Source organism: Nelumbo lutea, chromosome 3, assembly GCF_056320005.1.
Source record: "Nelumbo lutea isolate HS-2025 chromosome 3, American lotus-T2T, whole genome shotgun sequence".
Taxonomy (NCBI): domain Eukaryota; kingdom Viridiplantae; phylum Streptophyta; class Magnoliopsida; order Proteales; family Nelumbonaceae; genus Nelumbo; species Nelumbo lutea.
The window spans coordinates 9,963,996-9,981,233 of NC_142686.1; the positions used below are offsets into that span (position 1 = coordinate 9,963,996).

The following is a 17,238-nucleotide window of genomic DNA, read 5'->3' on the forward strand; positions in this document are numbered from 1 at the left end:
ACTCGAACATCGCAAGAAATCTTCCACTTGCAAGTTAGCCTGAAGCTCGAAAGGAATCACTTGAGACACATTAGATTAGATATGTTCAAGCATCCCAAACCGAGAATGGCAGTCGAAAAGGCCCGATTTTCAGAAATGTTTACTTAGTCAAGCGTACCCTACATGTATTAATGTGTGTTGTAACCAATAATAATTGGGATTGTTTAAGCTTGTTTTGATGTGATTGATAACAGAAAAAAAAAAAAAAAGATGTGAAATAGCAAAGATAACGTTAGTTCATACTTAAAAGAACGTCGTTTCATATTCAATATAAAAACAATGTTCTATAAAATAACTTTAGATGAAAAGGTTTGAATATCTGTTACTAGTTGGGTGGTAAAACTCCTATACAAGATGGTGCATGGACTGAGGTGGACAAGAGATTAATATGTGCCTGATCCAAAGGGTCCTCTACCTGATGGACAATCTGAATTGGCCAATGGTTTGTCCTTGCGACGAACAGGTGGACTCATGTCCTACGTAGGGATGCAAACAGATCGGATCGGATTGGATCCGAATCAGGATATATCTGAATCCGATCCGATACTTTTAAGAGCCAATCTGATTCGATTGGATCTCACAAGTATTGTTTTGAATTCGAATCCAATGAAGAAGTTGGGTTTTTGGATATGATCCGATCTGATTTAGATTTCTTAAAAATTAATAAATTATTAAAAGAAAAACAAAATATAATAATTTAGAAAAATAAAAACAAAATCAAAAAATACATGTATCTTTTCAACTATTTTTAACGTATATATACATATTTTTATAAAAGAAATAATTAATATAACAAATTTACAAAAATGTAATATAAATAATATATTTATAAATAAATAAATAACATATATATCAGATCGAATAGGGGTGATTTGAATCCGATCCAATTTCTGAACGGATTGGATTCGAATCAGGGTATATTCAAATCCAATCAAAAAGTTGGATATTTGGATCTGGTCCGATCCGATTTGTTTTCTTTAAATTTTATAAATTATTAAAAGAAAAATAAGATATATCAATTTAAATAAAGAAAAACAAAAAATACAAGTTTTTTAATTATTTTCATCATATATATACATGTTTTTATAAAAAATAAATAATATAACAAATTTATAAAAATACAATATAAATAATATATTTATAAATAAATAAATAATACACATATATATATATATATATATATATATATATATATATATATATATATATATATATAGCATATATATTGGATAGGGGATAATCTGAATTTGGTCCGATTTCTGATTGGATCCTATTATCCGATCTAAAGATCCAAACTAAGGTGATCTGAACTTGACCAAATAGGATCGGATCAAATCATGATCCGATTCATTTGCACTCCTACAAGAGAAATCCAAATCCGACAAAATAGAATTGGATCTCAAATCCCGATCCATTTGCACCTCTAGTCCCACCCTCGTATAATAATCCACCAGTTAAAATGCCCCAAAACCATATATTGGATTTTAACTATTTAATTATCCTAATGTGTTTAGGAGATTGAAGAAAATATCTTGTCTCAAGAAAGGTTCAAAATTTTGTCACCTATCAACCGATATATATTGTATTGGTAGGTCACTGACGCAAAATACAGGCGTTTCGGGCATTAGACCTATTTCAGTGGGTAGACAGACGTAAAACCTACCCCCTGACCTATTTTTGAAAAACAAAACCAAAAAAAAAAAAGGGTAAGCACATGATACTACTGATACACCCCTTGCACCTTATCAGGATATCTATTAATGCTTTGAACCTTGGTCTCAACTCAAGGGAAGTTGATAAACCGAATATAACCCAGGCAAGCAGGAGTTCCAAAGACTTGGAGTGAACATGGATTGACCATGGATGAATTGTTTCCGTTTGAAGATTGTTTATGTTCTCAATTTTTCCAATTTGAATCCTAATGCTCAGTTTGGTAAGAGTACAAATACAAATATTTACAGTGCAAAACATGTATTTTGTATTTCTAAACCTTGTTTCTTGATGCCGCCTATGTTAGAAACAAGTGGTTCAAAACTGTAAAACCAACACATTTGTATGTCACATAATATGAAAATAGCAGCACATCATGAAAAACTTGGGGGTATCATTGTAATATGCCAAAATGCTTACATATATAGTCAGTTGGGGTTTTAATGGTTTGGAATAAATAACCAAACCAATTCCAATACACTTATTAGGAAATGCATTATGAGCCCCAGACCCTATATAATTATGTCAGCTCTTCAATGGGTCTGCACATCCCATCGAGGCATTGACAGGCCTAAGAAGAAGAAAATCCTGGCTCGGCCTATTACAACTTCAGATTAAACTCCATCCATTAGTTCAAATGAAAACCATATAAAAGGTGTCCACAAACAAATGTCTAAATTCATCATAGCTCAAGCTCGGTTTTGAGGAACAAAAAGCGCAACTCTTTTACTCAATATCAAGGGTCAGTACAACATTAGCATATGATTGGCAAAACTTTCTTTAAATTTTCTTTGTGGGCCTGACTTTAGAACCCAGAAAACACAAGGCTGTATTGAAAGGAGGATTTAAAAGTGAGGTTGGGGTGAATGAACAGTGCATTCCATTGATGGTTCTGGGCCAGCTGGGACCTCTGTGCTAGAAGGATCCTGAATTACCACTGATAGTGCTCCATTTTCAGCACCTTCCAAGGCAATGGTGTCACTGCCTGCCACAGCATTCTCTGTGCGGATTGGGCGCAAAAGGCCGTGCAACCTCAGTAGATAGCTCTGGCCAGGAGGCTGAGCTCGCATATAGCGTGTTGTGGTCACAACACTAGCAGAGGCATGACCAGAATCAGGACGAAGGTTGGATAGAGCACTGAGATCGAGGTTAGGGAAGACAGAGCAACGGCAGCGCGGGCACTTCACATTCAGCCGAAGCCACTCGTCAATGCATTCCACATGGAAATTGTGCGCACAAGGGAGTCCACGAACCTGCAACATTTCTATTTAAGGGACTTGGAGCTCAAGAGCCTTAATGTTCTAGAAGGAAGTTTGGTGTCAACAAAATCCAGGTATTACAGTCATGTCCTTTTCTACAATTTACAAAATGGTCATCATATGATGCAACCCAAAAAAACAGCATTTTTATGGTAGAAAGCATGAAAAAGACTGCTTTAATGGTCCAGCGATACAAAAGTTGGTTAGAGAATTCTTGATGAATAGTTTTTTGCTTCTGCAAAAGGATCACCTATTGGATGGACCAGATCAACAAAAATGTCCACCATGGTTATTGCAGATATTAAGGAACAATCCAAATCAGAAAACACATGGTGCGTTAAACTATATTGCTGCGAAGAAAAAACCATCTCTATTGTTGAAGAAAAGAAAACAAAAAAAAAAATGAGAAGATTTTGTTCCAGATGATTCATCGGAATATTCTCAAAATATAAAAACAACGAGATGTTGAATCATATGTTACAATCTCCATGGTATGGATGATAGGTCATATGGATGATGATAGTATAAAAAGGAACATTTACCTCATTCCCAACACGGAACTCTTCAAGGCAGATTGGACATTCACTGCAATCAGTTGGAACAGCCTTTAGCCTGAACTTGGGCAGTTCCTGAATGAGTGCCTCCACTGCTTCTCTCTGTGGAATCAACAATAACAACCACGGACTCAGAATTGGCAATAAAAACAAATACAAATTTGGAACAAGAATTTAGGGCATCTTGTCAGAGTATTGTTTGCACTACATGAAAAGCTTAGGGCACACAATCTTGTCTCATGATTGACTAGCGATAAACATCAATTAGACAGATCAACCTGAACCAATCAAGCCAAGCTCAGACAAACTTTGGCATGCTATGGCTTGGCTCGACTAAAATACTACTAGATTCAAGTTCGATTCGAACTCTATTTTCCAGTTTGAGCTCAATTCTATTAAATATTCAATGAGCTCAAGTTCAGCTCGAAAATGAATATATTTTATGTGAAAATATATTTTACATAAAAATATTCTCAAAATATCTATTATAAAAATATATTTTTAAGTCTATAATATACATTAGTATCAATCTTAATTGAGCCAGGTTCATGAGCTCTCAAGCCGAACTTTTTATTGGTCGAGCGCAAGTTTGAATAACTAATCGAGCTTACCTTGAGATTTGAACTTGATTATAATCAAACTCGAATCAAGTCTAATCGAACTTGATCCTGAACTATTCGATTAGAACTCAATTCAATTGCAACCCTACCCTATTGTAAAGGGTGTGGAACAGGCCCTTGTTCTAAAAGGTAAATTCTAGGCCTCATTAGTGAGAGGATAACAATCAGAGTATCAGACTAGGATCAGGTCCATAAGGACCCAATCTGACCATGTAATATACTAATATCTTCAAAGAATATACCACTAGGGCTGCCAATGGGTCGGGTATGACCTGATGGACCCAAACTGATTGGACCGGTTCTAGTTCCAGGTCCTGATCTAGTGTCCCAATTATTATCGGTTCGGAACCGGTTCCACCCAGTCCCAAACCGATTCAGACCTGAGCCAAGATATATACATACAATATATAATATATTAAATAAAATATATATAATATACATAATGTATATAATATTTAGTATATATGTATATATTATTTATTATAATCAGGTCTGTCGGGTCAGACCCGATTGTCCTGAGAACCGATCCGTTTGGTTCTGGGTCTAAAGATTACAGACCTTATCGGATCAGGTTCGGTTCTGGGTCCACAATATTTCATGTCTGGTCGGTTCTGGTTCTAGCTGGTTCCAGACCAGACCCAACCCGTTGACAGCCCTATATGCCACTACCTTCCTAGGCTCTTTTGAATGACTTCACTTCTAATCCTATCCTTTCTGGTTTTACCACTCATCCATCTCAATATACACACTTCTACCACACTCATTTTTTAGACATGTTTCTCAACTGCCCAACATTCGGCTCCATACAACATAGCTGATCTTACCACTGTTTTATAAAATTTTCCTTTCAATATAAGTGGTATTCATCTATCACATAAGACTCTAGATGCACATGCACCCCTCCATTTTTCCCATGCCGCTGTAATTCTATGGGCAACGGGGTGGGTTCGAGCCAAGCCAAGCCAAATAAGCTATTCAAGCTCGGCTCACCAAGGTAGTACAAGGCTCGAGCTCGAGCTCGATTCAAGCTAGAACCTTGAGCTCGACCTTGGCTCGAGTCCAAAGCTCGTAAGCTCGAGCTCGACTTGAGAATTTTTTTTTTCTAAAAATAAAATATATATATATATAATATTTTTATTTGATATTTAAAAAAATTAAGAAATATAATAGTTAGTTATTATTATATATAAAAACAAAAATAGTATATATATATAATATTTTTATTATATATATATTATTTTCTATAATTTTATATTTATATTTATTTTCTATAATTTTATATTACTACTACTATTATTATATATATGTGTATGTATGTATGTACGTATGTATGTATTTATGTATGTACCGTAGCTATTCGAACCGGCTCGCGAGCCTCATGACATGAGCTGAGCTTTATTAGGCTTGAGCTCGGCTCGTGGCCACCCCTAGGCAATATCCTCTTCAATCTCTCCCTTGTTATGAACTGTCAAACCAAAATCAGGACAGACCCAATAAGTCCCATTAATAATAGGACTGATTCTGGGCTTGTTACTCACAGAACCTATAGGGTCATAGTTGGGATTGGATCCACCAATTTCCGTATAAGGTTAGGACCGTGTCTACCTCGATGTAACCCAGACCCAACACATTGACAGGTCTAAATTGTGATGCATAAAGATGTTTGTTGGAAGCCACTATATCAGATTTAGCTCTGCCAGTATCAAAATGAGTTTCTGCAATAATTTGAAATCAGAGCCATTATGCTTTAAGTTTGAAATCAGCAGCACATAAAGTCTGGTAATAACTACCACACCCAAAGTGATAACCATGGAAAAAAACAGCATGCCTGAGGTGCAGTTAAGTAAAGTCCAGGATGATATGCAGCAGTGTCTTGGCCCATCCCTCTCATCTCTTGACCAGCAGCTTCAAATGCCCAATCAGGTACTCGGATCATGTCAACCAAAACCTTAAATGAGGAGGAATGAAATTTCAATATAGTAATTTAAGCAAATAAATAAGAAGAAAGGACTAATGATCATTCTGTGATAGTTAAAATCAAATAAAGGTGTTTAAGTCTGGTATTCATCAAGTTGAAATTTAATTATGACAGTGCATCTGGAGAGGAGCACCTTGCATTGATGTTCTGTATCATGTAGAATGCAAAAAATATGGTTATTAGAAGACCTTAATTGACCAGTTACTCAACTTTTAAGATGGCCCACAATATCAAGGGAAACTTTAACTTAAATCAAAAGTGATGAATTTGGTGGCAGATGATTTGCTAATTCTGGAATTCTTGGTATGGTGATAGCGCTCCTTTGATACTTAGTTCTTCTTTCTTTGGAAGGGAGTTCTGATTTCCTTAAATTTTTTACACAGTTGCACACCCTCATTTATACATCATCTTTCTCACATTAATGCTACGCAATCTTTTTACCTTTTCCAAGGAGATATCTGGTAGGGGGTGTGCAACTTGGATGGAATTGGATTGACATCTATTAAATTTTGAAAGGGCATGAGACCAACTCAATGCAGTTGAAATTCTTCAATGAGGACAAAGTTCACTCTCCTTATAAGTAATTAAGAATCCAAACCAAGGAATTTGAAACCTTACACCATATTCTGAAATTGGAATTCCTTGTTGAGCACGTTGCAAGTGTGCCTGCCTTCGGGTCAGCCACTGCAAAGTAAAATCAAACATTAGATTCCCACTAATTTTTCCTCCTCCATGATGCATGGGCTAAATCAGCTTCTTCTCATCACCATGCAAGTCTCATTAAAAAGAAAAAGAAGAGTAAATGGACTTTCAAGAGAAATAACCTGCTAAGCATAGTCTATTCAGTACTTTTTTTTTTATAAATCTATTCAGTACTTGTTTCTAAATAAGAATATTCTTATTTCTAGTATGTCTTAATTTTTTTTTATTTTTAGCTTTCAGAACTTCATTAAATGTATAGAAAAATGAATATTTACAAGTATACAAAGTATTCCACAGAAGTTCAGGATAGCATCTGCCACAAAACCCAATTTGTTGTTATTTACATGCTTCCATACATGCAAATTGCCCCAAAACAGCTTCACTCTGTTCACCCCTTTCTGGCTAGCACATCAGCCAAACTATTTGCTGATCTTTGAATCCCAGAGAGAAGGGTTCCCATCTCCCTTGCAAGGCATCTAATCTCCCTCATAATGTGTCAATATTGCCATTGTCCTTCACTATTCTTTTTTATCCAACCTATCACCACCTTTGAGTCCCCATTTGTGAACTATTAGGTTTTTAATCCATCCATAATCTCCTAATCATGTAAGATGACATTGTGCATGTATATTTCCATTCAAGCAAGGGTATGTCGCCACTAAAATTGAGAATATTTTTTAGCATATAGACATCAAACAAATTCCTTTCAATGGATAATTGTCTACAAATTTCAGTATTTGTTTTCATTGATATTGATAACAAAATGTTTTTTTATGTAATACCAGAAAGATATAGGATTTGGTATAAGAATTTCTCTGAGTAAACATCAGCAGACAGAGAAGGGAGAACTAACCTTTCCAGTGGACATGCAAGCAATGCAGATGAGTCCACAGTAGCTGAAAAGCAACCATATAAGAAAACCCCATTTTTGGCCTTCTTCAGGCAACTGCAAGCATTTAAAAGAAATGGTTAATATAAAAAAAAAATCACATGAGAATTATTTTCTCCCAGAAATAGGTACATAAATCGGTAACTTACACAGCCTCTTGCGCTTGTGAACCACAGAGTCCCAATCACAGTCCAAGCCCAAAGAAAAGGATAAAGCAACAGGGAAAGAATCGAAAGAACCACAATCCTTCCACAGAAGCGAGCATATCTTTGCTGCCAGCCAAAATCCCTGCATTATGTAAAACAGAGGAAGGAAGAAGGAACAATCTTATTATATGTAATCCAGGCTTAATACATATTATAGAAGCAAATATGTTTATTGTGTGTGTGTATCTGGCTGACTAACTGACTACCTTGGAAAAACAGCAACAGCACCCTAGAAGATTTTTAAGCTTAATCAACTCTACTATTGTTTTTAAAGTGTACATTTATCTTTTTTTTTTTGACAAAAAAGAGAAACTATTAACTTTTTTATAACTTGCTAAAGTTTTTTTTATTAATATTATAACTTGTTAAATTTTGTGGTGCAGACAAAGAGTTTGGAACTCTGTCTTTATCCAACAACTTTTTAATCACTAACCATTCTTGCCCATCAGAAAATAAAATAAAATAGCGTATCTACATATATAGGAAGGCCTAATTATCAGTGCCAACGGAACAAGATCAGTCAACAATACAGAAATTTTGCTGGTAAACAAATTATATTCGCAGATAAAACTTCATGGAGATTCTCCATACTGACTCTTGTCACCCAAAACGATATCAAAAAAAGGTTCCAGACTCATACAGGGCAAATTAAAACAGCAATTGCAGAAACGTGGAGGACAGCAATGTTGAGCAGGAATAGAGGTTGAAGCTTCGCATATCTATCACAGGCAATCAGGTGGTAGATTTCACTACTAATCAAGGGCATAGGATTCAAGAAAGTCGGGAGGAGATAGGACCCAACCTCAACCTTTAACCAAATCTCAGTTAATAACCAGGGATGCACTACCCCCAGGTTTGATAGCAACTTCTTTCCTTCTTTATCCAAAAGAAAACAATGGAGGTTGTGCCCACCTGAACCCCACACCCCACCCATCTTCCTACATCAATCCTCAGTCATAGTCTTGCAATGGACTCAAGAAAGAAATGTTCATCCAGACAATAGAGCCATCTGGAATAAAAACCTTGCAATTATCACTTTTATCTTCCTACATCAATCCTCAGCTAGCTGCAAATTGCTTCACCTGGAATAAAAACCTTGCAATTATCACTTCACTAACAGTTGGAAAGTCACTCAAAATTTTGAATGGCATAAAAGCAGTGCCATGCTAAACAAAATAACAGCATCCCCTTCAGGGGAATCTCTATTTCCCTCAGACGAAATCCTTTCCTAAGCTATGAGTTCGTCCATAGTCAATGCACATTTATCATATAAAACATGTTATTTCTTGGCACATGAAACACCTTATGATGCACAATCCAACTCATGCTTTCTATGGCACATGAAACACCTCCATGTGCACGTTATTTTTTGTTCACTTTTATCTAATTCCCTGCTGGTTGGTGAAATAGCATTCAGATGAAATCATTACAAATAAATAAATGAAAGGCGTTAACTACAATATCACTAAAGACATTGGATATTGACTAATACACTTATCGTGTCTCAAACTTCATAACCAACTTGTAAGGAGTTTAAGTTAGGATCCTTACAAACCCATTCCAGCGGCAAGGCCATTGTCTACGAACATCAACAACCGGAATACAAAGACAGTCGTATAGTCAACCTAACGCAATGGACAAAGAAAGGTAGCGGAACAGTTTTCTTCTACGACACAAATGTACAAACTTGAAAATAATGGTAAAGATGTCTTGTTTAATAAAGGAAGCTTACCACAATCCATATATGCAACGGGTATGTACAAAGATGATAACGCTTCCAATTAATAGAAACAATGATTCTAGCAGTCAATTTGTCAAAGACTACAACAAAACTTAAGGAGACCTACTTCAAATTACAAGTCGCGGAAAGTCAAGATTTCCCGTAACATGAAAAATTACTGGAACTACTATCAAGGATACACACTTGTCGCGAGCATTGACAAGAAAAACCCATCGTACCTGCAAAAGGAAAACCAACATTGAACATCAAGATAAAGCCCCATGTCAGAAGTGAAGAGGAATAACTTAAAAAAAAAAATACTGGGAGATAATTTTGAGCAAATGGTTCTCCATTTCCAACAAATATTCGAACTTGCCACTTGAAATCGACGCCCCTCATAGCCATCAAATACGAACAACATCTAAATCCCTAACGCGCTTCAAGATATTGTAAATCAAAGGAACAAACCAAGCATTGAAGCATTCGAAAATCGTTTTCCACCAAAATCAATGCTTCATTTCAATAAAATCAAACAAACGTAGATAGATGGGCTCATAGAAAGATGAATATGAAAGAGAAGGATGAAGAAAGACAGCAGAAAATAAATAAACAAATAAGAAATAAAAGACGATAAAATATTGGAGCGAAGGATTCTGTTCGGACTTCGGAGACAACGAGTAGACGAAGTGACTAGTAGATTGCTAACAGCGAAGTGAAGCAGAGAAGTCTTTTATACGAGTCGGGACTCGGAAGGTTGAAGCTTGAGGGCCCGTTCACCGTTACTTGACGGCGTTATGTCCGGCTCTGGACTTTTTTACGAGCAAGAGTACGGCAGCAAGTGGAGACCACGTAAGATTAATTGCTGACGTGCTGGATTTTGAGCTCATTGAGTGGGGCTTATTAGGCTCGTTAATTAATGAGTACTCGAAAACGACCTATGCTTACCAGGTGTCAACTTGTATTGCTTTACAGGAATGATCTAGTGTAAATAATCCTACTTATTATGATAAACGCAACTCAATCTCCTGTAAGCAATATGAACAGTCGTCGATTGTGCGTCAACTTGTATTTTCATCGTTCATTCATTATTTGACTAATGGCTGTACGGAAAAGTGGGTGTACCGAACTGAAGCACGATCAGTGTTGTCAAACAGGGGATATGCTATCATTAATGCATCGGATTCGGATCCGATATAAGTCTGAAGTTAAGCAGAGTTCGGCAAGAATATTAGTATGCTAGGAATCAGTGTTGTGAACATAGTTGGATTGACCTCAATCACATTTTGATTAGATGAAGAAACTTAGGTCGAATAATGTCATGCCAGGACTAAATGTCACAAAAGTAAATACACCACAAGATCTCCTAAAAGTAAAAACTCTGCATAAACACTGAAATCATCACCATGGAACATTTTTCTTTGAATTAACATACATGTATGGAGACATTTTCAATGTACGTTGAATATTGTGTACACGGTGTTTTTTGTTTGGAAAAGATCTGGATTATAGAAAAATGCGATATTTGAGGAATTTGGATTTCATTATTATGCCTTTTTTGTCTTCCTAATCAAACCAATACCATGAAAACTTGTAACCAATGAGGTTGTATTTATCAAAATTCACAAGGTGTTTTCATTGGTCAAACCTATTTTGAGTATCATGTCTTTCTTTCTGGTATCATAGACTTTTTAATTTACAATTTGGCAATAAACTTATATATTTCTTAAATAATATATTTGTAACATCTTTGTCTTATTATGATATTATTTATTTAATTCTATACTATAACATCCTACTCAATCATTACCTTGTTATGAATTACCAAATTATGGTATTAGAAAAAAAAAATGTTACATTGAGTTATATCTTGATTATCAATCTTAAACAACATGTATTTATTATTTTTATTGTTGTTGATGTTTCTAAGGTATTTGTCCATAAATTTAAATGTGCATCTAATCATTTATTAACAGGCCCTCCTATTTGTGTACCGATCAATTCGTCTATGATCAACACAAATAAATAAGCACTAAGTGCTGAACAACCAAACTTGATTTCAAGTACTCTTTTAGCCTACATTCATAACATGTCATATACATGAAACTTCAAAACAGACACTTAAATCATTCAATGCAACTTCAACCCTTGCCTTTTTTCGCATACTCCCAACCCCTTCTAACCTCATTCAACTTGCAAATTAAAACAAAAAAAAAAAAAAAAATCCAATTTTACTTCACTCTTTTAAAAGTTCAATTCAAATAGTGATTCAACTACTGTAAGCTATAGATCGTCCAAGTTGGAATAAGTTGATCATCTAATATTGAAAAAGTCAACCTACAAAGAAATTAAAGGGGTGGACAAAGAGGAAGGTGCACATGAGGTTCGCTGGGAGCTTGTAGTTACGTGGGCTTGAACCCACATCTCTCCATATTTGGAATGATGTTGAGTGACCATCCAAGGGATCATCTTCATGCGCTAATGCCATGGTTAAACATCACGCCATTATTTATGTGACTGCAAAAATCTATATTATATAGAAACACATGATTCGGAAGGGGTATAGCTAATCAACATGCACCTCAGATGAATTTTATAACTAACCACCTGATTGATTACCAGAATGCATGTATTTTGTTTCATGGGCATTTCGTAATAAACTATGCAATATCATTGTCAAATCAACATTTTTTCCATCATATTAATTTGTATGCATTGATATTCATGAAAGTGGGTTTTGATTTATGTGTGTATTAACTATTGGGGGAAGCTTTTTTTTAATGTTTCCCCAAACAGTTAAGCATTTATTCATTGATCCACAGATGTGGTGCATAATAGTGCCTAGTGATACCTAATTGTCTATAAACAGTTTATCAAATACTTTTCTCAATTTTGAAGACAAATCAAGTATAAATGTTTATTTAATAAATGAGAATTATACCAAATACATACAATGTTGTTATTATTAAAAGGAAAATTGTCTAAAACTCACAATGAGTTTTCAGCATTTATCTTAAACTCACCACAACTTTTCAAAATGTCTAAAACTCATCATGTCACTAACTTGACATGAAACAAACTAACGGGTGTTAATATATTACCATTTTAACATTCATAGAAAAATAAAATATATACAAAATAAATTATCGGGTGTTAATATATTACCATTTTAATATTTAGACATGAAAAAAGGAAAAAGATAAAAAAATTATTTTTCAAATATAAAATACATAAAAGCATAGAAATTACAAAAAATATAAAAATTCTAAAAATTGCAAACAAAATATTTTTTAAATTTATATAAACTATAGAAAATGAAAAAAAAATAAATAATAAAAAATTGTAGAAAAAACACAAAAAGTTATAGAAAAACACGGAAATTTCAAATAAATAACAAAAAAATAATAAAATTTATAGATTATAGAAAATATAAAATTTTTAAAAAGACATAAATTATAAAAAATATTGAAAATTATAACAAAACACTAAAAAAAGCAAAAAAAAAACAAGAAAATTAAAAACTGAAACAGATCATTTTTCCTCTAACTCACCATTCAAGGGTAATTTGGTCATAAAAATTGTTATTTATGATGACATGGACAACTCTGTTAATAAGCATTAATGGTGCACTAACGGAAGGTGAATTTTGGAAAATAAAAACTTACTAACATAGTGAGTTTTAGACATTTTGAAAAGCTGTGATGAGTTTAAGAGAAATGTTAAAAACTCATGATAAGTTTTAGACAATTTCCCTTATTAAAACTGAATTGTACAGTAACCCTGTTTATGACACAAGCGTATGTATTAACTAAGGTTTATCAAAAAGCATTTAAATCTCCCTTATCAAAATAAGATACCCGTTATATTAATTTGACTGAATTATGAAATAAATGCGGTTTTATCCTTTGAGTTTTAAAATGAACTATCGAATGTGAGAAATCAGTACGTAAAAAGCATTGTAATTGCTGAATGTGAGAAATTTTAAAAATGAACCATTGAATGTGAGAAATCAGTACGTAAAAAGTCTTGTAATCAGTACGAAAACACACATGCATGACAACAAAAACAGGTAAATATGTAGCGTCAGATTTTCAATATCTTATTTAATTAGTTTTATACATGAGTATGCTCCGAAAGCGACAGCGATTAAATAAATGAAAACCCATAAGTGAGAGATGAAGTTTTGTGATGGATGGATGGAGCCTGTGAGATTAGTGATTTCAGTGATGACCAAGGTTTGGAGGTATAGGAGATCGCCTGTGCATGTCGGCATATGCTGTGGAAGTGGAAGCTAATTTAGTAAATGAGGAGTTTAGTGGCACAAGCGCAGTTGGTTTTGGGGTGGCAAGAAAGTGATGAAATTCCAGTTGCAACAATCGGTAATGTTCGTTGTTGGATTTTAATCTCATTAAATATGAAATCTAATAGGTTTGATTGGTTAATTACATGAAAAAAATGCATCTTTACATGTATTTTGAAAAATAGTTTTTACATAAAAATCAGTTTTCAACTTGTTTTACCTTGAAAAATTGTTAAATTAAGTTTTGAGTTTTTAAATAAGAGTTTATTTACACTTCTTAGAAATATAAGAAGAGTATGGAGGCTTGCTATCGTGCAACGTGCATGCGTGCGTGTATATGACATAATGAGGCGCACTTTGCTCACACTTACGTGGTGGTTGGTATAAGGCAACTTTGACTTTTGATGCAAGTTGATCATTGATGTTTCACTTATCACGATTCGATCGGGTGTGATCAAGAGGTACTATTTAAAGTTAATAGTCATTAACTATTAACTACCTTTTAGCAGTCAAATTTGTGATTTTTCAAAAAACCTTTTTCTGAACTCTCACATTCCTCTACTCTATAACTCTTCATAAATTATTCAAGGAGTGTGAGTCAAGCAAATGAATACAAGTTTTTAAAAAATCATTATTGTTTCTCTTAGTCCAACCTCTTAATGTCTTACAAAAAGTTTATTCGAAGACTTCAACTTTGTTAGTTGCAGATTTTCGCTCAAGGATTTGTTATATCTTCTGAATAAATTTATCTATAACCCAACAGAAAGCTCAATAAAACTAAGTGGGGCAAATAACATTCTAAAGATAATATCTTTAGACATGCTTCAGATCTTATCCTCTAAGTTTCCATAACCCCATTTTCTAACTGTTAGGATTCCAATAAGCCAGTCAATTGGTTGGAATGTTCATCTCATGTAACATAAGGGAAGGCTTATGGTGGCTTTTCGTCCCTGATCGTGTTATGTTGATGCCTGATGGTGTGTATCTTATCATAGATCTTGGATATCTTGTTTAATACAGCAACGAAAATTAAATCCTTTATTCCTTGATTCAATATTTTTAAGTTTTCAAGATATAAGTCCAAAGTGTAGACTTAGAATTAGAAGAACCCAATTTTGGTACTGCTTGAAGTACGTAGATGACCACCAAAGAAACCTTCCACTCATTTTTTACATTTTTTCCTTGTTTCATAAGAAATAACCAACATCGTCACACGGAACAAGCTAAATCTGTTAGAGAGGAAACACATGAGTTTGCCTCTTTATCTTTAATCTTCCAAATGAATAAGTAATTATATTGCAAGTGAGTTTGTTTAAATTTGAGCTGAATACGTGAACAAGAAGTTCAAATTTATTTATTTTTTGTCTTTTTTATTTAAAAATAATTGTTTTTTTTTTCAGTCATCAAAGGGTAAAATTGAGTATTTGAACTAATATTACAAGGTAAACATGATATTACATGCAAATGAAATTATTTGTCCACTGACATCGTTTTATAGGGCAAGGTTTTAAAAATTAGCTTGAAAATAAAACCATTTTAATAATAAATTTTTAGGTCAATGATCATCCATCCGAGTTTAATAGTTTAAGCCATTGATTTAAATATGCTATATATTTTATATATCAGAAAAAAAGAAGCAGCAGCGATAATGGTGATCGGCAATGGTGATGGAGACATCAATGGTGATTCTGTTCACAATTGCCGGGGTTGCAACAATCTGAGATTTGAGATTCCCTCTCTTCCCCTTCCATCTAGATCTCTCAAAATTTCACTTTATTTTTTTGGGTTATTTTAATTCTTAAAAATTTAAATGTTTTTCATTGAACTGTGAACCATTATTTGAGGCGAATGGTACAATGTTGAGACTGCTTGGGTCAGCGATTCATTGACCAATTCAAAGTTATTTTTTATTTATTTATTTTTCTAAATAATGGAGAAGGAAAAAACAGAACATGATTGGTGACCAATTTCTTGGTCGAGCAGTTTGACCGCCTAAGTCAATAATGGTTTTAAAATTATAGTGGATGTTTAAGTTCTCTTATAAACTGGAGGAGAGCTTTACCAGCTGAAATGGTTGAATTGAAAAGCTCAAATTTTAGGAATTCCAAGAGTTGAGATGGTTGAACTGAAAAAGTTTATTGCTTGGTCATATAGTGTATAAGGGATGGTTTTCAAAACTGGACCGGACGGTCGGACTAGAAAAATTGGGAACCAATTAGGTGATCGGTTTCATTTTTCTCCAAAATTGAATTTTTGCCAAAAAATTGAATTGGTCAATAAATCATTGACCCGAGCGGTTAAACCATTTAAACTATTCAATGCTTTTTTACTTTTTTTTTAAATTTTTTTATTATTTTTTTAAAAACGGGCTGACTATTCAACCTGAAACTGGACCCCTAACTGATTCGTCCGAGTCAATTTTAAAAACCTTGGTATAAGGTTTTAAGGAGGCTGCTAGCTCCTTAACTGTTGAAGCTGAAGTATTTTTTTTTTCATTTTTTGGTAAAAAGGAAGATTAATATTGGTCAACATAGTTCAAGTCTTTCAGAGCCAGCTCGTGGGTTCGGTCCGGGGTGATCTGAAAATAGACACCACTTTCTGATAAACCTCTCTACTGAATTTGGATACATTATTACACTTTTAAATATTACTATTTTATGCATTAAAGCACAAAGAATAAAAAGTTATAGTTCAGCAACTTCAGCTTATCGTCTTTTACCCTATATGAATTAATCAACCAATAACAACACTTCACACTGATCATAAAAATACATTACCCCATAATCATTCAACATCTTATTTATTTGAATTCTGAACACTTTAAGCCGCGGACTGGCTGAGTTCCACAACCCACTGAACATTTAAGTAGTTCAGTTACGTTCAGTTATAATATTGGCGTAGAACCACATCATTAATTCCACAGCCAGCTGAACAGCTAAAAGTTGCTCTATTTATTTTATCACAGAATTATAACGAAATAATCAGTTTAGTGATGTAATACCTACCCTACCTAGGGCTCTAGCCGCAGATGAAATCATGCAATTGTAAAATACCAAAAAAAAATCATGCAATTGTGCTATTCCATGACTTCCTTTCTCTCTGCGCTTCATCCGTTTTTATCTTTGACAGCACCAATCCAGATGAAATCATCATCATTACTGCGACATCTTGTCCTTTTATTACTGCCAACATGCCGGTATATTTCCAGAGTTAGATAAAAAGTCAATCTAGTCCTATCGTCTTTGGCCTAAAATAATCAAATCG

The 17,238-nt window shown here is 34.1% G+C and overlaps 1 protein-coding gene across 5 annotated transcripts; it reads right to left on the reverse strand.

Moving 5' to 3' along the window:
• Window positions 1-2,405: 2,405 nt before the first annotated feature.
• On the reverse strand, window positions 2,406-10,562 carry LOC148862844 (E3 ubiquitin-protein ligase SIS3-like). Of its 5 annotated transcripts, none has more exons than XM_088978672.1 (10): window positions 10,341-10,562; window positions 9,878-9,916; window positions 9,690-9,756; window positions 9,509-9,582; window positions 7,901-8,039; window positions 7,716-7,808; window positions 6,779-6,844; window positions 6,011-6,130; window positions 3,551-3,664; window positions 2,406-3,002 (listed from the first exon to the last, which is right to left on the reverse strand). In XM_088978672.1, the coding sequence occupies exons 2-10, from the start codon at window positions 9,892-9,894 to the stop codon at window positions 2,595-2,597; spliced, it is 1,098 nt and encodes a 365-aa protein (XP_088834798.1). In that variant the 5' UTR covers window positions 9,895-9,916; window positions 10,341-10,562; the 3' UTR covers window positions 2,406-2,594. The 5 variants fall into 5 exon arrangements, with proteins under 5 accessions (XP_088834798.1, XP_088834797.1, XP_088834795.1 ...); XM_088978671.1 differs by having other exon boundaries at window positions 9,690-9,778; window positions 10,341-10,462; XM_088978669.1 differs by having other exon boundaries at window positions 10,054-10,462.
• Window positions 10,563-17,238: the final 6,676 nt, after the last annotated feature.